This window comes from Leptidea sinapis, chromosome 42, assembly GCF_905404315.1.
Source record: "Leptidea sinapis chromosome 42, ilLepSina1.1, whole genome shotgun sequence".
Taxonomy (NCBI): Eukaryota; Metazoa; Arthropoda; class Insecta; order Lepidoptera; family Pieridae; genus Leptidea; species Leptidea sinapis.
In genome coordinates this window covers 1,297,633-1,323,780 of record NC_066306.1, presented here as the reverse complement: position 1 = coordinate 1,323,780, position 26,148 = coordinate 1,297,633, and the positions used below count along the sequence as shown (strand labels likewise).

Genomic DNA, 26,148 nt, shown 5'->3' with positions numbered 1-26,148 from the left:
TCGGAATTCCACATAGCCCTGCAACGTCAGAGGAACGACAGGAGGGTTGCGGGCCTTTTAGAAATGTGTACGTGCTTTTTTTGGAGGTACCTAAGTCGTATCGTCCTGTGTTTCCAGCTCAAGGAAGCTCATTCTGCAGCTTGGTTGCATGTGGGAGAAAGTTTCAGGATAACCTCATTGTGAAGGAACGCCAGACATCTTCTAGATGGTGGGCATGGTATCCTAATTTGTGGCGTGTTGTGGTGGAATTCGGCGGCAAACATATGCTCAAACAGCTCTTCGGAAAGTGTTCCGAAATGGACAACATTTCACTAACACACACGTTACACTGTTAGTGGAGTATAGGAAATGCAGTATGCTGTCCGGTATCTTTGGGTTCTATAGTTTTGACGACCTTTACAGCCGAGTGGTTAGCGATCCTACCTACTAAGCTAGAGGTCCCGGGTTCGAATCCTGGTAGGTGCAAGCATTTATATGATCAATATAGATGTTTGTTTCCGAGTCATGAATGTTTAAATGTATTTATGTATGTTTAAGTAAGTATATTGTATTAAATATATCATTATCTTATAACCCATAACCCAGGCTATAATATATTATGCTTAACTTGGAGCAAAATAATTTGTGTGAAAAGTGTGTCAATATTATATATTATTATATTATAGTGAAATAATAATCTAAATCTCATTATATCGAGCCACGCATATGGTTCAGTTTCGTATTTGGACGTAAGACACGTTAAAGTGGTATTTAAGTGGCCTACTTACACAATGAACTGAATCTGATACTCTCATCAAGACTTTGACTCAATAAGATAATTGAGATAAAAGATTAAGAGCTTTTATTAAATGGAAACCTCCAGTTGCCCCTTATCTTTCTCCCACGAGAATACGACACAATTGTGATATTTCGTAATATGAGATATACCTAATAGAGTTTTCTGGAGCGTAACTTACGGACTTACCAAACCTTATCAGAAATTGCATATATGTATATTGAGGTAACAGCCGGGCCGAAAATGCTTTATTTTTTAACGAGCATACGGGTTACCATATGGCAAGTGATCACCACCATGTGTGATTTGATGAAACCACGACAAGTTAAACTTTTTTTATCAAAATAACTTTAATAGCATTATAATAATCGTAAGAAAAAAAAATAATATTAATTTTTACTTAATCATAAAATAAAAATTTAATGTAATAAAAAACGAACCCACGTCCTTCCGAGCTTAAATCTAACGCGTTAGACCACTCGACCAACCTAACTTGAATGTAAGGTAAATTAATGATTCAACTTCACCCCAACTCCGCGGCTGTAATGTGACATGCGATAGATCGACGAAATAATTTAAGGTGATCTAATAAAAGTTTTACTTTAAAATACTAGATAATAAAGAGATTTAGAAGATTCATTAAATTTAATATAGCTCCGTTTTAATATCATCAAGAATTATCCTAAATCCTTGACAATAACTCATACCAGTGGGAGGCTCCTTTGTACAGGCCGGCTAGATAATGGGTACCATAACGGCGGCTATTTCTGCCGTGATGCAGTAATGTGTAAATATTACTGTGTTTCGGTCTGACGGGCGCCATAGCTAGTGAAATTACTGGGCAAATGAGACAACATCCTATGTCTCAAGGTGACGAGCGCAATTGTAGCACCGCTCAGAATTTGTGGGTTTATCAAGAATCCTGAGCGGCATTGTAATGGGCAGGGCGTCTGAATTACCATCAACTGAACGTCCTGCTCGTCTCTTCCCTTAATTCACTAAAAAATACTGCTTCTGGGGAAGATTATAGATCCATGTGATGCGTATACAGTATAAGTAAACCATTAGCTAAATTGTTTGATTCCATAAGTAACGTGTTTAGGCTACGTTCGAGAAACTCGAGAATGAACTCCGCGAAGTCAACCAGAATGCGGAGGCGTTGAAAAGAAACTTCCTGGAGCTGACCGAGTTGAAACATATCCTGAGAAAAACACAAGTGTTCTTCGACGAGGTAAGTCAGCTCACCACTCACACATAATGCTCCGATATATGAATCATCTTGGCATTTAATGATAATCCGAATTAATGATTGTATTGCGTGTACTTACTTAACAACTGTAAGTGCACTTATAAATTTATTTGTTGTTGCGATAAGGCTATCCGCTAACGATGATCTTGTGATCGCTGTCGTAAGACGCAAAGCTAAACCAATTAATTATGGTGGTTTTACTCGTTTCAACGTCATCAAGTAATCAAACAAAAATTAACATCATGTCATATTAGTGTTTGCCGATTGGATTACGTAAAATTCTGCCATAATTGGCCTTGCATTGCATCAAATGGATGATCGTGCTGTGTGAATGGTTGTTGTAGAAAAAACTAGCCCCAATACAGTTGTAATACTTTGTTTTTTGTTTTCCTCATCGTTTTTTTTTTTTTTAATAAATATTTCTTTCAATCGATGTTTCATGCTTACCTTATCTGTAACTGATTGTATTTTACTTGTATTCGAATGAAGATGTTTGTCAGGAGAGTTCTAATTGTGTACTAAAATTTGCACAGTGATTGATAACACCCCTATTACTATGAAGGTCGTGGGTCTATACTCTGTAATCGTTCTATCATTCAGAAAAGCTAATTGGTTACCATGCTCTTATTAAGATGTTAATTCCATGCCGTTGTCACATTTACTGCAGACCTTGAGCATTCGATTGGTTACTGAATTGAAAGCTTGAATACAATAAGCACGTGTAGCCATGAACTGTAAATGTGACAATGGTTGTGGACGCATTCTGATGTTGTCGCCATTTTGGCGGCTGTGTCCACAAGATGGCGGACCCGTCGCGGGAGGAGGAACAGGTGACACTGCTTGGGGAGGAGGGTCTCATGGCGGGAGGGCAAGCGCTCAAATTGGGGTATGCCGATTAATTCTGACATCTCCGATCTGCCTTGACTCGTCGACTTCAATCGAGAGGTCAACGCAAGTCCATGAGATATATTATTTTTGCAGCGCTTGTACTGTGACGCTGATTCGGGAGTCTACCGCTCACCACTCAGGCAAGCATTGGAGACAGCCGGTTTATAGTATACCAATAGCATAACACTTTAACTTTTGTGTGATGGATTTATGATAGCTTCAAGTAGAAACAGGAGATACCTAGAAAAATCTAATACCCAAGGCTTACATAGCCGTCCTATCGAATGCTAATCAATTGCTGCCTGAGTGAGTTTGACTAACCAAATATTCCGAACATAATTTATTTTTGAAGTCCACGTCACGCGCCAAATGAGGACTCTGTCTTCAGTAGGTTCCGCATTCATCACGCTTTCAGTATTTTCATGTGCATGCTTTATGATTTCTTCTATTCATATTATGTTTTTAGTTTAGTAACACAGTACACAGAGGGTTAGATAAAGTTTGTTACACGCCGTCGAACATATCACGAGAGAACACGCTTCACATAACCCCGTTCTAACCACAAGACAATTGCAGACGTGTCGGAGCTATTTTTTCCTACAACAAGCATTAAATGCCATAAAATGTTGGATGTTTGTCGTGTTGCTTTCACGTGTCTCTTGGGTGATGTATGTCTGTCTACATGTTTGTTTGTCCGCTAGCACGAGGGCAGTTCGAATACGACAGAGTCGATGACGCGCGCGCTCATATCCGACGATCCGAGTAAGCACATGGGACAAGTGCAGCTAGGGTATGTATGGTGTACAGACAGTACTCCTTCAGCTACGTGCCATTGACCTACTGAGATATCCACTCGCTGCTTACAACTGAACTCTGTTTGCTCTGTCTTACGTAATTTGTGATGCGTTAGAGTAATTAACTGCCCTAATTTGTTGTGCTGTATAGTGTCATCATTGCTGATACTGGAGGGATATATTTAAGCCCATTCGGGAACCCGGTTTCAAACTAGTTTTTGTTGTCCCACCTGAGATAGAAAATTATCGGACTTTGGTATATATTTGCGTAAATCTACTCCATTATTCACTCCATTATCGGTTTTAGTATTACTGATTTCCTTCTTAAAGCGAAATAATGTTGCGAAAATGTGATCAACTTTGATATAAATAAGGCCTGGGAGTATCGAAGACACATTTCAGTTGTAATGCACAGATAACTAGTCAAACTAATCTATATCTGACGTCCGAAGGTATTGATTTAGACGCACGTCCGCCTCGTCACGAAAATATCCATCATGTGGTGTTAGCACATTTGACTTCTTTATTATTTGCTATCGGATATGTAAACACAGTTGTTACACGCGCTAAACAAACAAATTGGCGTAACGGATTAGACTTACGTGCGTCAAAATTACAACCATGGACACAATCTTCAGTGATATAAACTAGCTTTAACTTCAAATTTAAGAAATTGACTTTTGTATTCATAAAGTAAAGAAATCGCATGCCATGAATAAATGCCAATTTACAATACACTAATATTGATAGATTATAGTACTTATCTGTAACATTAAAGCTGAAACTAAATGTGCTTGATTTATTCCCTAGTTATCGGGACAAACAAGAGTCCTTGGAATTCCTGCCCTGGTTAGTAGTGTACATAGTATTTTAATGTAGTTGGGTTTATGGGTTTTGGTTCTGTGACATTGCTTGTACTTGTAAGAGTTTATCATCTGTTTCGTTCCTTATTCTTAGACGACTGTAGCTACTGGCCCTGTCTTGGTTTACCAATATCTCCTTAATGACTTTAAGGAATGACATATTGAAACTAAGTTTTGGCCTATGCTCAAGTATTATAAGATTACTAACGTAGATTTAATACTATTGATTTAAAAAAGGATGCATTGCGCTTACTAACTCTCTCATCTCAATGTTTATTGGATACGTTGGTTAATGTGTATCATAAAGGTTGTTTGGACTTCAAGAATAGATACTGGAATAGGTGCAATCTTTGTAAATGCTGGACTTTACTCCTTACGTACTCCAACATTCTTTATACTGTGGCTGAATCCGATTTTAATTATTTCCAATGCAACGCGAGCTATCTAGGCATTGTTTATAAAGAATGTTGTGATTACGGATATTACAGAATCGATTCTAACAGCGTCTTGGTACGAGTGAATTAGATTAATATATGTATCCACGTGGATGTAGATCTGATCAAAATTAACTTAGCTTTACAGTATTCACGTGTTTCTTATTAACAAGCTTTAAAGTCGAAGCCTCTTCCTTAGAAGACGACAATGCTCTTATTACTCCTTTGGTGTTATTAGATGTGTCGATTGGTTATGAGGTAAGTTCTCCTAAATTGTGATCAGATCTTCTATCTTTCGTATAATTATTACTATCTATATTGTGCTATTCATTCGGTTTACGGGTATATCGATATCCGCGCGCTGACCAGAACGAATTGTTCCGTTGTGCAGAATGGCTGAAACGTTTACATTCCAACCTTGGATCGATCGTGTATACAGTTGATAATGGTTTTCACTTCATTATTGTATTATAGGTGGATCGTCGCGGCATTGTTAGAGACAATAGCCTTATTTGTATCATTCGTAACGACGACGTCGCCGTCATCGAAATCGATTCACTCGATACTGACTAGCAGCGAATCGAATTCGGATTTAAATTTTCCAGTTTCGGGCACTTCCAAACTGTGAAGTTTCAAGAGTATATTAGTACTTATTGTATGCGAGATACTTCAAAAAATTTAAAGTGCAGTTTGTTATTTAACTAGCCGTTATCCTCGTAAGACATAACTGGTTTTTACTGGTTAGTTTTCGAATAAATTGAATCGTGGTGTAACTTATAACATAAGAAAATTACTTCGTAAAAGGTTAATTGTATTAGGTATATTGAATGAAAACAATTTTGTGTTTTACATAATAAATTGAAAATTGGTTGAGACTTTAACACAGATTATACAGTATACATTCCTCTACTTATAATTAAATTCCTAATTTAATGCATTATTTTGAGCACATCAAGTAAAGATTTATTTTGAAAATATTTAATTTAAATATTATCTACTTAATATTTATAGCATGACCCTTACCATCAGTTCACGTTATAGATCTACGTCAGTCGTGTGGTATCCGTATCTATAGAGCGTACTAAGGCTTTGCTCAGACTTTACTTACGTAAAACTTAGCCGAGTGTAACCTAACCATAATCTTAGATTTCGTTTTCATAGGCATTTGACAGCTATAGTTATGTTGAGCTAAAGCTAAGACAGCCCAATGCAAAATTCGTTTGTTCGTTCGCGCATTATCACACTCAGCTAAGTATTACGTAAGTAAAGTCTGAGCAAAGTCTAAGTACGCTCTATACATCTCAGACTAAGAGTCACGAACTTAGAAGCTCATTTCCACGCACACTATTTTATAAATGTCGTATGTAAATAACTTCAAACACATCAGTATGTTAATGGAAACGTAACCAACATTCCGATGGTACAGTCTGCATTAAGAAAAACTAACAAAAATAAGTGTGTGTGTATGCACGCAAGAAGCTATACTTCTTTGGCCTAACGAAGCAATAATCATTAAAATGATTTATTCCTCGTGCTATTGTACGTTTTTAGAAGGAACAATATTGTAAAAATCTTGCAAAGATGGCTTTGACAATTAATTATTAAATAATATGAATACGGCTGTATGGACTTGAACCCTTTGCCTGTTCTTATAATGGACGAAGACACCAAAAAAAAAAAACGAATGACGCAAACGTCAGAAACTTTTATGTTACAGTGATGCGCGCGCATCTTAAAATTTCAGTCTCATCATTTTTTCATAACGCGCCTAAAGAAGTTTAACTTCAAAAAACGAAGTCTACGATGCAGAGGAGATGCGCCAAATACATCGCAGTGATTTAGCACGATGACTCATTTATGTTAGCAGATTATAGACTCGGTATAGAGCGGCAGATAACGTGAGCGAGATTATAGTAATATATTAAAGACTTGTTTGTTGTTGTATCAGCTCTTGATAAACAGACGACACTCGGATTTATGAAGCGACAACGTGCTGCTGTCCTGAAACCGTGTTTGTTTTATAAATATCTATGATGCTAGTATTTTCTTTGATTACACGAGTGTTACACAATTAAATAAAACACTTTTTACCAAAAACCATCTGTCTACAGCAAATACCACTTCCCAGACAATAAATGGCGCTAAACTTGATAATGACAACTATGAAAAGTCTTGAAACGTCGGGTTAATTAAAACAAAAATGTTACTTTTATGCAATAATCTAATATAAAAACAGTTACAATTACACGCGTTTTAATTCTTTAAAAGTGTTTTGTTTAAATCTCTTTGATGAAACACGTATATATAGAAGTGATATTTCACACCAAAATTGACCGACCTAAAGCTGGACCTCGCCTTAAGACGAGTGCGTGAGAAAAAAAAGCTTGAATAGGAAAAAGTATGGGGTGTGTTCTTTTTTACTTATCAAGATCGTCCTTGATAAGAGTGGCCTTGCTCGAGTACTTTTAATTTCAAAGTACTGTGAACTGTTCCTAAGACACGTACCATTTTGATTAAACGTGAATTATACAGGCTTTTTTCCCGTTCGTTCGTAATCCTGATCTATGGTGCAGGCAGCTTATAAGTAACACGTCAATACCAACATGTACGCCATAGTTCTTTCGAGGGAATTCTAGAAATAAAGAAATTTGAATTTGAAAATTCTCTCGATATCATTGTTTTGGCCTCAATATAAGCAATAATTGTCATTATTATGTTATCAATATAAATTAACGATTTAAACGAAGTATTGAATGAAGGATCTAAATTATTTGATTTGAGTGAATCGAACTCATTTCAAATTTTGATGTGCCACAACCTTGAAAGATCGTTTGGCACGAAATGACAGTTGCAAATTTGACAACACGTTGAACGTGACCGAGGTAAACGTACGCAGTGTAACGGGACTAGTTTGTAAACAAATACGGACCGATTCTACTGAACTTGTATTATGATAACAATAAAGGATAATGGTTTCATAAAGATACCAACAGATCACTAGTGTAAAAGAATCCTTATAGTGAACGTAACGTAGCACTACGTTTGATCCCCGGGGTTTGTATCGGGGGCTGAATTAAAAAATAATTGTTGAATTTTATCTCAAATCAAATCAAAATCAGTTTATTCAAGTAGGTCACGCAAATGACACTTATGAATGTCAAAAATATCTCTAAGAATAAAAACATATCTTCCAGTGCGTCCATTATCATTCAATTATAATATGAGTATTAGTAATTGAACCAGTATATTTTGATTTAGCGTATACGGTATTATCTGCTCATAACTGCTTTTAATATACGAACGCGCGTTGGCATGGGGACAGGACGCCATCTTAGTGACGTCAGCTTAGCTGCGCCGCGCCGTCTGCGTCGTCAATTTCAAGGAGACCACTGTTCTCTTACTTGTGTTGTGCTAATGGCTAGTATCACTTTTGCCGTCTAGCCCTGTAAAGAAATGCTAAACAAAAGTCTCAACACTGAATCTGCACCGGGCGAGTCTTTTAGAACCTAGTCGATTGCATACAATAACCTCGAGGCTTACAAGTTCTACCGGCATCTTAAGCCGGGTCTGCTGCGCCAATATAAAAAAAAACATGTTAGCGAAACAGTCCGTCCGCTGCACCTGTTTTTCTTTTCATTTCAAAAATCCAAATTCAATTAAAACTCCGTTGAAATCATTAGTACAATGAGAGCAATTGATGCTAATGGAAAGAATGATGACTCAACGAGAAACTCTCACCAACTAGCAGGAAATTGGAATGACGTCTCGTCTAGCTGTTTGTGTTATGCCGGTTCTACACTTGTCCGTGAATCACGGCCACGATTCAGGCGTGAACTTTTTGCGAAAATAATCGCATTAGCTACGTTTTCGCAACCTAACAACCAATTCCATGCGAATGTTATGTTTCAAACTCTTCTCTATCTATATCGATATTGTAAAGAGGTAAAATTTGTGAGGCTGAAGGAGGACTAATCTCTGGATCTACTGAATCGATTTTGATCAATAAAAAGCCAAATTATTTGTGAGTGACAAGAGAATGAATAATTTTCGTGGCTGATCGAGGTGCAAATTCAGAAAAAAAAACCGGTCGAACGAAAACGTTTCTTACGAAAGCTGCTTTAACGATGTGAATGTTTTGTTTAAATAAACTAATACATAAAAAGATACGATAATGTATCTACTGAATATTCACAATCACAATTTATTGGTATTTTTAAAATGAATATCCGTTCTTTTTTGTGTAGTATAACTTCGTGGCCCAAATTCTCTTGCCGCTTTTAAGACCGTTACCTTAGTAGTGCATATTATTTTAGCGAAGGTTAGAACGCTTTGTACTTGGAAACGCGCGGGAACGTCGCGAAGCGCGAGCGTGAATCCGTGAAACCCTCCGTCCTCGCAGTTCGCAACTTTCGCGCCGGGCGGTCGAGTGTGAAGCCGGCCTTTAAAATATTGTTATGGTTACCGTACTTAGGGGATCACGCTTCTGTTGTCACTTAAGATACTACAATGTAGTAGGTAATTAGATGGTTTGTAGCTGTTAAAGTATACTTTAACTAATAACTACACAATAAGGAGTATGTCCTATACAAAGTATCATCATTTATAATTATCATCCATTAATAAAAAGGGATATGCCGAACTTTTAACATTTACATCTCGGAATTCGGCCGATTTAGGTTGAAATGCCGAACATTCGGCACAGAAAAAAGTAAAATATCTGCACTATTTTAATTAATATGAAAAGAACTTAAAATGTGCCGTACCTTAGCGACCGTCGGTCGAGCACTAACGGCCGCGCCCAATATACTATCTACAGATAGAGATAAATTACTACCTTCTACTGTCAGTAATTTGCTGTCAATAATATGAAAGCTGTCCCAATATACCCGATAAGTCATTCTTATCGCAGTTCACTGTGTCAATTTCCATACAAACTTCTATCTCTGGTAAGCTATACGTCGTCCCATTCACAGACAGCGTGTACGGATGAATTACCGTCGATAAGTTTATGGGGAGAGAAAAGCGATAGTTACGATTTTTTATCTCAAGTAGGCCGTAAAACCGGAGATAGACTGAATATTGGGAATGGCCGTAAATGCAGCCTAATAAAAGACCGGTTTTTAATTGTTAACGTTTCAGTCAACGATGTTTAACGTATACTAGATATTATAAATATCCGAATGAATAGCACTACAGCATAATATTAATAGAAATATGGAATGTTTTTTGTGTCTTTTCTTAAAGATACTATTTTAAAGGAATATATATATGACATCATCACCTCTGTTTAGTCGGTGCCGATATTCTCAGAAACCGATACAAATCAGCTTCGTTCTTCGTACGCTATAATTATAATAAAAAGTTTTTATTCACCAGTTTATAAAACAGTGATACGTTTGTTTTTAGAAGTCTAGAAGACTGGATTTTGAACTCTTTAAATCCATATATAAGATTACGTACTTATTTATATGAACTTAACATATTGAGCATTTAGTGCTTTCTATTCTATAACAAAAAGAAGCCCGCTGAGTTTTTCGCGCCCGTTTTTTCAGGTCTGAAGCATTCTTTTTCGAATCGGTTGGTTGGTTGGTCAATTTATCAGTATAAAGTACTTTAAGCAATTATGTGGTGAAACACAATATTCATTTATTGCGCTATCGTACACATAAGTGACAATTTATATTACAGAAAAAAATTAACACTTCAGAACTATTACAATTGCCTTAGATTAAAAAGTTTATCTCTCAGAAAAATCAACTTTCATCCATAATTTCAACGACAGTCCTACGAAAATTCGATAAGATCACGTGCCCTGATGCGAGTTTAAAGTTTTATACCCATCGTAAGAAAAGTGTACAACGCCCCCAATAAAGAAGTTTTCACTTCAAAATTATTTGAATATAATATGGAATCGACTAGGCAATTATTTTGAAATTCAGGATCGACTGAGGGCCATATAATCTGGATTCTAAAAAAAATTCAAATTCATTTGAAATCAAATTTAGAAAGCGGCCGTTGGTGTTTAGCATTATTCTTTAGTGAGCAAAATATTTCTAGTTTCTAACTGTTATAATATTTACTCTCTGAAGTAAAATTTTTATAGGTAGTTTTTGTGTGCATATTTTTTTTATCACTCCTATCAAAATTAATTTCCTTTTCAATCTGTTCCCAAAACAAACGTGGGTTTTTAGTATTTACAAAATGTATGACGGAGTTTGTGGAAACTGAAGGATTTTCATTTTTTATTTAGATAGTTACACCAGCAACACATCATTATACAATTTAAATTTTAGCAAGTACACAAGGGATAGTACAATACGACATGTCTTTACAGGTGTAAACAACCTTTACAATAGTGCGATAAGAATAACAATGGTGAACAATTAAACATAATTAAAAATTAAAGAAATAAAGAGTTAAACAAAAATGGTGATGAAAATTGACTCAATTACATTTCTATATTTAAAAAAAAGATTTATAAATATAATTATACAATAATACAAAATAGATTGTGTGGTTTTATGAAACCACGGTAAAAGTGAAACTTTTTTTCACATTATACACATTTATCTAAAAAAATTTGGAAGAATATTTACATTAAACACTGATAAAAACAAAATAACGTGGAGCACTGGCACAAATGCGTACCTAATAGTCTATATATACACTACACGGTTAGCTGCTGCGAACTATAGGCGCCGTCCGACCGTCACGCGACATGCAACACACAGACGAAAAAGTTTGAGACGATGTAATAAAAGTTTCACTCTAATAATTTACTTCTAATATTTAACTAACATAACTAAGATCTTAACATTTCAATGAAGTCGGTTTTAAATTTTATTGATATTAACCATATGAAAAATAACTATATTATAATTTTTTGCAGTGATGTCATTATAATTAATGAAATTGAAACTATTGGTATTAACAAATTAGATATCTCGAGCTTCTTTGAATATCACAATAGTAACGGCAACGGTAAAACCAGTCAATCTCTACTAATATTATAAATGTGAATGTAAGTTTGTTTGTTACGCTTTTACGCTGGAGCTACTGAACTGATTTCGATGAAATTTGGTACAGCGATAGACTAGAGCGTGGGAAAGGATATGTCCGGGATAAAATGTATGTCCTGCCCATAGGCATAAATCAATTGTTCCCGCGGGATTTCTGAAAAACTGAAATTCAATTCGATGAGCTATAAATATACCAATAGTAGGTTTAGTTTCCCATACCAATCTTCCTCGAAATAAGATCCATATAATATGTTGGGATCGGGAGTGAAAACGGGAAGTGGCACCGGAATAGGACATGAGATAATCTTCAATACCAAACTTGCTGATTATTTTTTAAACCCCTTAATCTACGCGGACGTAGTCGCGGGCATCAGCTAGTAAACAAATAAATGTGTTATCAGCATCCGTGTCATATAATAACGTCATGTTACGTAAATATTCTAATATTATCTGAACACCGCAACCGACCGGGACTGAAACTTACAAAAATTACTAATTCATGTTTTAAACGTCTCACGTGTGTTACGGTATTGGTAGAGAGCCAAGAAGCATAACCATCATACTAACATGAGCGCACGAGACTTGTCTGGTAAAATCTTCTTATATATAAAATTCTCGTGTCACAATGTTAGTTACCTTACTCCTCCGAAACGGCTTTACTGATTTTTACCAAACTTCATATGCATATTCAGTAGGTCTGAGAATCGGCTACTATCTATTTTTCATACCCCTAAGTGATAAGGGTTGTTGACCCTTAACATTTTTTTTAATTATTGGACTAAATTTTTTGTTTTTATTTTTTTATGATACAGCATAAAAAAATACATACAATCCTATATTTTCAACCCTCTACGATCAACACCTATTTTTGTATCGCGATTTTTATAATATTCTATTCCATCCACAGATCCGCAATAGGGTTGCAAGATGGCAATCGAATACAATAATTGTAGTACGATATATTTGGTAGGTCTGAGAATCGGTTGCATTTTTTTTTAATTACTTTATATGGCAATACAACGTTTGCTGGGTCAGCTAGTCTTATATTATATAAAATTCTCGTGTCCCGTTGTTTGTTACCAAACTCCTCCGAAACGGCTAAACTAATTTGTTTGAAAATTTGTGTGTATATCGGGTAGGCCTGAGAATCGGCCAACATTTATTTTTTATATCCCTAAATGATAATACGCACATCTAAATATTTTTTTTTGGCATTTTATTTTATTATCATTCATTAAAAATACATACAACTTCCAATTTTCTCCCATCTACGGCCATCTACCCTTACATCCAAGTAACCTCGTTTTTCCTGTTTGTCCATGACTAATGTAAACTATAAAATTGTTTCTAGTTTATTCTCTACACTTCTTGAAATTCGTTGTCTACACATTAATACAACCCTATCTACGTGTTGAGGGATAAAACTTTATTATGCTTAAAACTAATACATATGGTTTGTGGGGGGAAATCCAGGAAACTGGGAAAACCTGCCTATTTGCTGTCACTTAACCTATTGATTAACAAACATCAAAGTTTCTTATAATAATAGTATAGATACCTACGTACTTAATTGTATAGATACATATCGAAGAGCAGATTCTCCTCGTTTTTTTTATATATTTAAAATGCTTACTCATTCCCAAGGTAGAGTGATTAGAAACAGACGTAAACGTTTTACTGTACGCCATTGTATTAGTTTATTCATTGACACACGGTCGAGTTTTGCTTGCAACAACTGAACGTTTCGCAAAAAGATTTTAAATACATAGATAAGTATATGACTCCGTTGTCTGTCATAGTTTTATGGTTACTGATAAAATACACTATTTTATGAACGTTCAAAAGTGGTAAATGTTTAAGGTCGTCATGTTGAGTACTTTGATTAACGATTGGTCTCCGCTGCTTTACTACGCAATATTAGCAAAGTTAAACAGAACATGTGGCACGTCAACATCACACATTGTTCGAGACTGGCTCTAGTACGCCCACTTGATCGTACTATTAGTTGCCGCACTTACGACTACGCCTAGTTGCTCTTTTTGAAGCGCAGCGGAGACCAATCCTTAATCTAAGGTTGAGTATTTGGTTTTGGCATAAAGTTGCACTGGTTGGTTGCTAACGACCAATTGCAACGTTCTATTATTTAAGATTATTAAGAATTATTTTCTTCTTCTTCGTCGTCCCCTCACTGCTGAGGATCATGACTTCGTAGACTGTCTACAGCACGCTTCCATCGGTTACGGTCGGTGGCCTGGTGACAGGGATATCCATATGTTCGGATCTGATCCGACCATCTCTTCGGACCTCGGCCTTTCGGTCTTTTACCATCTACCTTCACAACCAGTCTTTCGAGACTATCTTCGCTTCTTCGTGCGCTTGTGAAAGTCAATTTTAATGGCACCGTTTTAAGAGACCCTGAGACCCTTCAGCCCATAATCAATATGCGTTTCAATATCTCTAGCTTGATTTCCATCTATACAATATAGAAAACGTTCTGTACTTTAGAATGGTTGATAGATTGAAAAAGGGATCAGAAATATCCATAGATTGAGCATTAAAATAGCAAAAGCAGGAATTAGATGAACATCAATCTCGGATCGCCAGTTTGCTATTAAACATAGAAAGCCATAAGACAAAACAGCACTAAGTAATCTCCTATCAATTTCGCTAGCGAGGCTTCAAAAATTCTTAAATTATGAAAATCTGTACAGTGCCGCTGACTTTTATTATATTGCAACATAGCAGTCTGTTGTATGAGCTGTTCAACCGTTTTTATGTTCACAAAAGTACTGGATAATAGATTCTGTGTAACTCCCTAAAGGCCTCTTTTGCATTCCTACTACTATTTGATAGAATTCTTCGTTTTAAGTAGTAGAACAAATTGACGATGTTAGCCTTAACAGCATGTTAATTGTATCCTTGGAATCCTTTTAATAATGCCACCTTTTTTGGTTGGTTATAACAAGATGGCCAATAACTACAGCCTTATCGTTCGCTACCAAAACAAATGTCACTAGCGTAGGTAAAAAATCAAGGTTACAATTAACTATAGTATTTGCTTGCGTCCGTGCATAAAGTTTTCCATGAATTTGTTTTTTTATATTTTTGATGTCGAGCGTTAATTGTGTGTGATCTAATAAGAATCGCCTTTTTCATTGTATTTTCCAGCGGAAGGTTGTTGGGTTTGTAATGTTTTATTATTATATTCTGACTATAAAGGCTAAATATTACACTGGGACACCACGAAAGGGCAACCATTCGCGCTACAATGGTGTCCGTAAGCTAGAAAACTAGAGACCATACAGACACGGACACCAGGCGAGTAACTCTAACCGGCGACTGGTTGCGTCACCGTGGTGTCCACAAGCTACACCATAAATTAAAATATAGTGCAACTCCACTACTGTGTATTACGTAGGTCACACTTAAAGGTTTGCGTATTTTCTGAATTTGGCTCATTCCAATCCCCATTAGTCCTCGAAATGTCTCATAGCCACATTATTGTCGTTGACAGCAGTTGAAGGCTGCCCGTCACGATATTCGTCATGTAAAGAATCCCGACCTCTCTCAAATTCAGCAAACAATCGCCTCACAGTGCTCAAGCAAGGTGCTTCTCTCACAACAGCATTTTAAAGACGAGCGGCACAATCATGCGGAGGGCGAGAACTTTTCAGATCATAAAAAATCATCGCTCTATAATCTTTTCGTCTTAATTCCATTTTCGTTGCGTAGGTAGAACAGCAACGTACGTAAAATGGAATTTGATGTGTGATAAAAAAACAATTGACAAATTATTTCCCGCAAATTGTTTTTTTTATATATTTCGGAGGTTGCATCGTTTTAAAAAAATCCGATTAAAACGTTTCGATTAGCTAGAAGTGCAAAACTTTTAGTGTGCCCCATGTAAGGCAACTCGACTTCGCCTACGCCTCACCTACTAGTTAATAATTATTACATCCTCGTAAGAATAGCAAAATATTTTGAATGTAAAAGATATCATTCTCATTACTAGTGTTAACGCTTATCATATCCAATTGAAATGGAAAAATTTCGTCCCTGATTTCGCATTAACGTTGTCCAGATAAGATTATTCGAATTTAGTTTAAAGGTATTTGGCTTATCTAAATATAATAATCATAATATATTTGGTACACTTGTTTAATCAACGGATACAACCATCAAAAATTAAAAAAAAAATGAGAATCCGTTCAAATGGAAAAATGTTAAGTAGAATAAAATTACAAATAGTCCAACTATCAGTTTGTTGTAAGCTTCATGTTTAAAAATAAAATTTGATTGTTTATTGGTATTGCCAGTATCTGCCGACTGCCGTTATAAGCTCTGTTCAAACTGAGGCGAATAACGCGCGGGATTCGGGACGGAAGTCGCTCGCGCCGTTTGTGTCAGCTAACTTGTATGGACGTGTTCTAATTGACGCGAGTAGTCCACTGTTTCTCCACTGAAGAACCAAAAATGACACGCGGCGGGAAGTCGCGTCAGTTTGAGAGGCTAAGCGAGCGAGCGAATTACTCTAAAATGCGTCCCGCGCGTTATTCGTCTCATTTTGAACAGAGCTATATATTTTCATAATGTTATGTAAAGCAGTCGTTTAATTTTTTTATTTAATTTATTTTTTAAAGCAATGATATATTCTTCTTTAGAATAGGTAGGCGCCCAAATTATTGTATCTACTCTTTGTTATCCATGTAGTATGATTGATTTTTCAAACCTAGTTCTGTTTTCATAATATGTAGTTTTACTATCGGGCGAAATTGGATGGTCCTAATTTATGTGGAGTGTTTGACTTATATTTGTGCCAGAAAAATAAAATAACGGTGGTAGTAACATTTAGTAGCACTTAAGTCTCAGTTCGTAACCTGTAACCAAGTATTTTGCTTTGTCGCGTTCTTCATATGTGTCTATAAAAGAGACAAAAAAGCTTGATCATGGATTAAGGATTAGATCTATAGAGCGTTTTAAGACTTTGCTTAGACTCTACTTACGCAAAACTTAGCTGATTGTGATAAAACGCAAACTTGACTTTTGCATTGGGCTGTATTCACTTAAGCTCAGCATATTAACAGCTGTCAAATGATTATAAAACGAAATTTAATATTATGCTAAGCTTAGACTTAGCGAAGTTTTACGTAAGTAAAGTTTGAGCAGTCTTGGTACCCTATGTAGGTCTCAGCCTTAGACTCGATTACTAATCGTTGTATATATGTACGCTCGATATTATCTGGATCATTTCTTTGGACTACAGTGGCCTTATATGACCTGGGTTGTCTATACAGTGTACACATTAATCTTTATTCAACTTAAAATAAAGTTAGCCAGAAGCTTAATATTATAAAATTCGATATATTTTAGTAAATACAAACTTTAATCTAAATTATCGACGTTCCGTTCAACAGTTTGCCTCTTTGTTTTCGCTATTTGGATACATTTAGGCCCGGCGTCTATTTGACTTCATCTCCTCAACGTTTTATTTGTCGCCCTCTCCTACTACCATCCTTCGGATACCAATCTGTTATTTTCCTTGTCCATTTTCCTTGCTTTTCCCTTAACATGTGTTCTATCTACTAATAGTAAAAGAAGCAAAAATTGAACCCTTATCCGAATATAACTGTGTGGAACCTTACTATACTTATAACCTTTATTACAGTCTTTCGTAATGCCGTACCGCTTACGACCGGCTTATTGTGACAAGGTTCTGACATAATTCAAGATTGTCCACCGTAAGAAAATTACTTCATAACGGATAGCACTTGTAAGCGATTTTATCACTTTTAGATTGGCACTTGAGTAGTTAACATCCTGAAAAGATTATCTATAACTACTATTATAGAACGGTTACGAGGTCGACACTACGTGCGTAAGGCAAGTCTCTAAATATAGATGTTTCCGTGTTATGGGAACTACACTCCGACGGGAAACAAGTTGCTAGCTATACTACGGCTACTTTATCGTATGTCGTCTTGTTACCGAAACTATTATTGTATTAATTACCTCTTGAATTGAATACCCCAACATTGATGCCAGTATGGAAAATCGCCTTATTAAGCTCAATGAATCCAACTTAGACGGATAACGGCGGCCCTTACCGGGCACGGTCCCTATAATAAACATCTTTTTAATATGGGCATAACTGACAGCCCCCTGTGCAGGGACTGCGTGGTGGCAGAGGAAACTGCTGCACATGAACTTCTGCATTGTCCAGGTGTTGAAATTTACCGGGCTCAACATCTTGGTACCCCAAACACACTCCCAGAAGTCTTTAGGAAGGAGAGGAGGTTGCTAAGGTTTCTGGAGGAATTGGGGTGGCAGGAATAACAAATATATTCCCACACACGCAAAAAAGGCGCGCAGTCGTCGAGTTGCGGAAAATAGCCCGATTTTACCATACCATACCTCTTGATACTCTCATACCTCAGGAAGTGATGTGGTTACATTGGTTTTCTTGATGTAGAAAGTAGCGTTAGAGCTATTGCTTGCCGCCATACACCATATTGATTGGCATTGCTAAATTAACACGATGATATCAAAGTCATGAGCGAGTTTATAGTGACGGCATTCACGTTGAACGCAGTATAAAAGACTGGAAAGAGGGACGATATAATACAATAAGTAACTGCTACTGGACATGGGGAGGATATAATACAATAAGTAACTGTTTCTTCTACTCACAGACACTACGGTATACTAGAATAAAATCTCGACCATTATCACAAGTGGCTCTCTAAATAACTGGATTAAGGGTTAGACACAGAAGGCAGGTATTTTGGGAATGGCAAGCATCGTAAGAAAGTTCCTCAGTCGGTCCTAACCGCCAGAGGAATTGTCGTGAACAAATGCCAGTCGGACTCTATTTTTTATATTTATATTAATAATATAGTTTTATATAAATACATGTTATATATCTACATCAATGTAGGAAATAAAATGAAATTCTAATGACAAGTATAATAATAATTATTATAAGCCCAGAGCCGAGTTAGAAAACAACTGCATCGTAAATTATAAAAAATATTCTGTTTCATTTAAAAATAATAGACCGAATGTATGATAGACCGAAATCTATCCGGCAAGAATCCGACTCGCGCTTTACCATTTTATAATGCAACCATTTGCATTATTTTACTCAAAAATGTTGGAGTGAGCGACAATGTCACCCGGCAACACGAGTACACACACTTGTCTTTATTTGCTGGTGATAAATACGCGTGTTTGTTTAAGTAATATGTAGGCTTTTGTGGAATCATTGCTCTAATAGAGTTTGAATTGCTGTAAATTTTACGATAATCGTGTTACTGTGATGAGTCAATGAATTGGTTTTATGTGAAACATGTTTATCTCGGACTTTGTGGGTATTTCGAGAATAATCAGTTCTGAAGTGTAAAATTTTCATTGTGCCAATAATTTTGCCGTTATGTCCTATAATAATATATATGGTCGTTTTTTATATGTATATCGTATTAAAAGTTATTTATTATTAGGTATTAAGTTTTAAGAAAAAATGTGGGCAATTAGTTTTTTGGTTAAACGCGAATTTTTCACAGAAATGGCATTTTCGCAGTTGCCTTTAATAAAAATTTATAATCATATTATTATCAAGTCTTTATTTTATTAAAAAAAAACACTTAAATTTTTCATTGCAAGTTACGCAAAATTCAACTTTATCTTCTCAGCAAATTGCGGTATTACAATTAGAACAGTAGCTCTTGGTCGTACGCCTTTTTTTATAAGAACAAAGCCCACAAACTTTTCCTTCTCTTCATTTCTAGTGGTTTTGATGGTAGAAGATGAGTACTAGATGTAGATGGGGCTGCAGTTGAGGTTTCTACCTTGTTGGCACCCAGCAAATCTTCAACATTTTACTATATGTGCGTTGGCATTGTACGTATTTCCAATCTAATTTTCAGCCAGGGTTCTACAAGTTGTGAATGTAACTTCTTCATAATATCACGACGAGTCATAGTGGTTTATCCAACTCGAATAATTTCATTTTATTTATTCATTGCCAATGCTCTTCTTGACGTACGCCCTTTGCTTGTGGCCCAAACATGACGGTTCCGGCTGCGGATGTTAATTTGCGATAATGTTAGCATGAAACCTCCTTAAGTGGAAGTTACTTCTGAAACGGGCAGTGACTCTGGCTCTGACACGACCTGATCCAACTGACCAGCTGCAGAAGACTCTTCTTCTTCATAATCGGATGGGTCGTCTTGGAGGTCACTTTGCATATCATCATGTTCCAAATTATCTTCTACTTCACTGTCAGTAATACTAATATCTTCCGAAATATCTTTCTAGCAACAAACGCGTCATTTCCTCATCAGATAGTACATCTCTTACAGCCATAGCATATGAACTGCAAAATAAATTGCACATATTTTAATCCCAATATAACACAAACCCTAACCATTCGTCGAAACGACGAGTAAAATGGCCATATTTTGTAAAATAAAATACATACCTGTTTAACACGGCTAGGGTTAAAACAGCCACTAAGGAGTGTTATTTCTCATTCTGACTTAGGGTCAATAGAAGAAGACAGAGTGAGAATTAGCAATGCTTTATGTTAGCCGACTATTATGAATAAGGGGGTAGGTGTTTATTATACTATTATGTGTTTGTTATAATATAATAATTTACACTACATCCTCAACTGCTAGTTTTTAAATTCGAGCGCGCGAAACTCAAAATGGCCTCTACGATGTCGGTCGGCAAATGAGCAATACGAAAGTCTATATGTACGACACCTTGCACAACTTACTTTCGGTTTTGAATACGAAATGTGCAAGCGTGAAGACGTGATTCGACTAAAACAATGACCCTATTCGTAAACATGACGAAAGATTTGGCGAAGAAAAATACTAACCCATAAAAGGTAGAAATATAAACAATACAATATCTTTTTTTAATAGTTTGTTCCCAAACTCATCCGAAAGGGCTAGTCCCATTTTTTTTTTAAATTTGTGTTGGGTAGGTCTGAAAATCGGCCAACATCTATTTTCCATACCCCAAAATGATAAGGTTACACAGCCCTTAATATATTTTTTTTAATTTCTTTTTATGATTCAGCTTTAAAAAATACATACAACGTCAAATTTCCTACAATCAACACCTATTTTTGTATCGCGATTTTAATATTATTCAATAGAATTGTAAGATAATTTTATGTAAGTACGATATATTTGGTAGGTTTGACAATGGGTCGTCATCTACTTTTTTTTATATACATTTTAATTATTGTTTTTTTTTTTACTTTATATGGAAATACCACGTTTGATGGGTCAGCTAGTAGTTAATAAAATTAATATCTAATAATATTGCTAATGGTGTCCTATGTCAGGTTTCTGGTAAAGCGGTTTCTGAGCATATCTTACGTACCAGATCAAACGTACAAAAGTGGTTTGATATTATGATTAAATGGATATATTATGATGGATTGTGTATGTCTGTATATACTAAAATTATTTACTTGAAATTAATTATTTATGTATTTAGGAAAAAAACAAAAAAAGCATTCCATATTTCATTTAACTACTTCTTGATCATTCATTTTATTCTTGGATTACAATAGGACTTTCAAATTGAATTTAATTAATATTCGAAATTTTCATCAAATATTAATTACTTATAAATACGTACAGTTATAACTTATTTGAAGCAAAGTAATTTTAATAATTAAACTACTTTTACCGCGGCTTTGTTCTTTTTTTTATACAAAACTAGATACATTTGTTTTTTTTTTTATTGTGTTTCAGTATATAGTTTGCAGTAGCTCGCTGGAAATGTGCGAAAGAAATATTTCTCAAGTGGAGTCTTAACGTTGAGATTTAAATAATGCTTTTTTATATTCTATTTATTCTTTTTTCTCAAATGCACAATGTTAATTCATTAATCGAGATGTTTCAAAATTTGTCGTAAGTTAAACTATATATTAATAAATCTTTGTTCTGTTGTGCTCGAAACTAGAATATTCACACTAACAATAGTAACAATTTGTCTATATTTTTTAATACTTCAAATTTGTTGTTACTTGTTACAGTGTACGGTTAGCAAAAATCAAAAGCGTTAATTTGCAGCCCATAATATGATAAAAGTCTATTAGGACAATTAATACGTTTCTATAGATTACGAAACTCCATAGTCCATAAGAAGTATTATCATAATATTATGGACTACGAATTAAATCTTTTGCTAAGACTAATCCTCTCGCGTTGGTACTTTATTTCGAACTTATCACACTAACGGCTGCGTGACGTCAGGAGACAGTCTTCTATTTGCGAACGGTACTTTTGATTAGTGATTTTTGTAGTGTCTGTCTCATAGACTTAATTATAATACTAGCGTATACACGAGCGAAGCGTGCAAGAGAGAAGAAGCTCTCTAACAGATAAACAGCAAGACACAAACGGTTAACAATTCTATTATGACTGTAACTAATTTTGATTGAGTTTGACATTGACAAATTAAAATTGGTCACGCATGATCGGTCGTATATACGCGGGTATATTGTAAGCCTATTGTCTGTCTGAATCTGACGTCACTTATATAGCCGAAACACTTGTACGGATTTGGTACGGCCCGGCCATCGGGCGTTGCGGTGGGCACTTCGCACCAATTGGTCCGGCGTCGGACTCGGTACGGGCCGGACGGTAATAATAATAGTTTTATATAATGGACAATGCAATTTACCATGCCACAACATTGCGGTGCGTAAAATCTACAGTAATGGGTGCACCCAGTACCTTCTTTTCTGTTTCTTGTTTTTAATGCGTCTTAACGCTAGCTGAAGTAGAACACGCGCAGTTCGGTCCATGTCTAAGAAGAAACTGAAACGTTGGTTAGCGTATTGATGAAATTTTTGTAAAAGTGTTGTGGCTTGGCCCCATCTAATATGGTCCGCTTACCAAACCGCGTCCGATGGTTCATCAGGACCAAATCCGCCCATGTGTGCAGGCTATTAACGCGCGGGGATTATAACATACATATAAATAGAACGTGCAGTGCGTGTTCTAAGACTAGTGTTTGTGTAGCTTCGTGGCGGGCGTGATCCTGCGCGAGCGCATCCCCGCGTTTGAACGCATGCTGTGGCGAGCGTGCCGCGGCAACGTGTTCCTACGACAGGCAGAGATCGACACGCCGCTCGAAGACCCCTCCTCGGTATGTAAAGCCCACCTCACATTTAGTCATTCATTTAGTCCAGTGATCCAACGAGTTAATCCAGTCCTGTGCTGGACTGGATCATATCGTTCACATTATTCCACTCCTACCAGTTGGAGGCTCCTTTGCACAGGATGCCGGCTAGATTATAGGTACCACAACGGTGTCTTCTGCCCTGAAGAAGTTATGTGTAAGCAAGAAATTACTGGGCAAATGAGACTTAACATCGTATGTCTCAAGGTGACGAGCGCAATTGTAGTTCCGCTCAGAATTTTTGGGTTTTTCAAGAATCCTGAGCGGCACTGCTTTGCAATGGGCTGGGCGTATGAACTACCATCAGCTGAACGTCCGGCTCGTCTCGTCCCTTATTTTCATAAAAAAATTCATTCAAAAGCTGTAAAATCATTAACATTATAGTGACAATGCTTTCAAAAAATAAGTTTAGATATTTTTTTGAAATTGTTCAATTGTTACTGTTAGAAGAAGTAATCATTAGAAATTACCTATAGAATACTACAAAAAAGCAGAATTCCTCATGACTGTTCAACGTACAATCACACATAACACGAAAGTGTGTTGTTGATCGGCCGCACTAGAAAGACATAGCAACTAATATGTTATGTTAAAATAAGCGCATAAAATATATTATTAACTTATATATAAATAAATAAATAAATAAATAAAATTTTAAAATAAATCTCTAATGAGTAAGTAATTGTCTGTTGTTGAAGAATAAATATAATTGAGCCAATACAATTAGATAATAGTTGAAAATCGACCTTGATATTAACTTTTTTATTCAAAATTAGAATAATAATTTAAAAAATATATATTAATTGAGTTTCATATTAAAAAATCATTAGTAAAAGAAACATCTGAGAATGTTTTTTTATTAATGATTTTTATAAATATATTCATAACATAAACAATATTGCTTTTCAACAGTGGATTAATATCTCAATAATTTGCATATAAGGATTAGTCTCCGCTGCGCTCCGACTAGACACCGCAGGCGTAGTCGCAAAGTGCGGCTACTAATACTACGCCAAAGTTGGCGTACTCGAGCCAGTCTCGAACAATGTGTGAGGTTGACGTGACACATGTTCTGTTACAGTATGCTAATAATTGAAACTAAAATGCCGTGTTGCGTAGTAAAACTTTGTAAAAATAATACTACAAGAAATAAGAAAGACACTGGGATCAAATATCATCAGTAGGTATTTTGTATTTTATTAATTTCAATGTAAAATAACACGAAGCGTATGTTACAAAATTTGAAAGATGCCATTGAGTGTCAAGATGCCACGCAAACGGCATCTAATAGTTGCCGTAATAAAAAAGCTATTGGTCTTAGGTAGTGCCGTATTCTAGTTGGAGCGCAGCGGGGACCAATCCTTAATGTAAGCATAAAATAATATTTGTAGCGTTATAAATTACACGCCTTTTTTTGAATCGGTTGAAATAAGGCGACGTGACAGCAAAAATATTTGATTGTCACAGTAAAGCGAAACAAAAGATTAAACATTATAAGTAACTGTTTCGTCAACGCGCGTCATCCTCCATTGTCAACGGACACGCACTAAATAATTGTTACTATCTTGTATTTGAAGTACACGAGTACATAAAGTGATTAATTCATTTCAGTCGACTGTTATATAATTGTAATGCAGTATTAAATATTAAACGTATAACTTTATCTGAAGAGTGAGCATGCCGTCGACATCTGACATTAATTTTATCAGTCTTGCCGACAACTGGTGAAAGTAAGTGTTCTTGTGATCAAAAAACAATGAAACACATTAACAGAAGTCCACATATGATTCATAATAAACACCCCTTAAACAAAGGACAACCATAAAGGCATTTGTTCTTTCAAAATTGATTCCTTTAGATTTCTTTTTTTCACTTTTACCACTTCGGAAATAAACGGCGCTCTGGCAGAGAAGAGACGGCGCAAGAATCTCTCCCAGAATTCTTTTTATGCGCCCTTTTTTAAGCCCAATGGTTTGCCATGCATATTTGATCGTCTCACATACTATCCCTTGCATAATACTCTCATCCCATACTGCCGTGAATAGGTAATATGGGCAAGTTGAAGGTATAGAAGAACCTGACTCTCTAATATACCTCTCCTGTTTTGCATCATTGAATCGTTCGATTCACACTCCTCTTTCCAAACATACAAACTTTCCCCTACTACGCCCTATAGGGCTATGCTCGGGAGTTTCTCTGCGAGATCGAATCAGAAATTAGGAGGTCCGTAAGAGAGCCAAAGTCACCCACATAGCCCAAATGGTTGCGAAACTGAAGTGGCAGTAGTCAGGGCATATAGCTCCACAGACAGATGGCCGTTGGGGCAGTGAAGTCCTCCAATGGCAACCACGTACCGGAAGATGTAGTGTGGGTAGGCTGACGCTGTAGGAGGCCACAAGATTGACTGACGATCTAGTCAAGATCGCCAGAGTAAGTTGGGCGAGGGCAGTGCAGGAATAATTGTCGTGGCGATCTTTGAGGAAGGCCTTTGTCCAGCAGTGGGCGTCTTCCGGCTGAAATGGAAGTTAACGTTGTAGTTCGCTCTGCGTAGAGAGCCCAAAGTAGGCTAATGCCCGACATACGATTTCCTCTGAAGTCTTTGGGTATTCATAATATCTGTCCTTAATGACGATTATATTTCATATATCGTCGATATATTTTAGCTTTCCTTACTATGAGCTATACAATAGCACATGTCACATTTTAACTATAGATGTGAATTTGATTATCATTATATACTTATACCCTGGATACAGGTAATTGCACCAAATTCGCAGCTAAAGGACCTCAAAGATCAAACCAGTAAGTCTACGTAACAAAGGACGTAACGTTCGAGAAGATGGGAGCATTATTATCATTCATAAGGTTGTGTGAGTGTATGTTTAGCTCCTTATATTTATAGCAATAAAACAGTGCTTAAA

General features: G+C 36.1%; 1 protein-coding gene across 4 annotated transcripts in view; it reads left to right on the top strand.

The window, feature by feature from the left end:
• The window catches only part of LOC126976681 (V-type proton ATPase 116 kDa subunit a 1), a 47,259-nt gene that overhangs the window by 2,628 nt on the left and 18,483 nt on the right, over positions 1–26,148 (top strand). The window contains exons 3-6 of one of the 4 annotated variants that reach the window (XM_050825157.1): positions 1,878–2,006; positions 3,614–3,702; positions 4,517–4,555; positions 23,068–23,194. In XM_050825157.1, coding sequence (XP_050681114.1) covers positions 1,878–2,006; positions 3,614–3,702; positions 4,517–4,555; positions 23,068–23,194 — 384 coding nt within the window. Of the gene's footprint in view, positions 1–1,877; positions 2,007–2,824; positions 2,911–3,005; positions 3,053–3,613; positions 3,703–4,516; positions 4,556–23,067; positions 23,195–26,148 lie in introns of all 4 variants that reach the window. The other 3 variants (XM_050825158.1, XM_050825160.1, XM_050825159.1) reach the window with 3 other exon arrangements.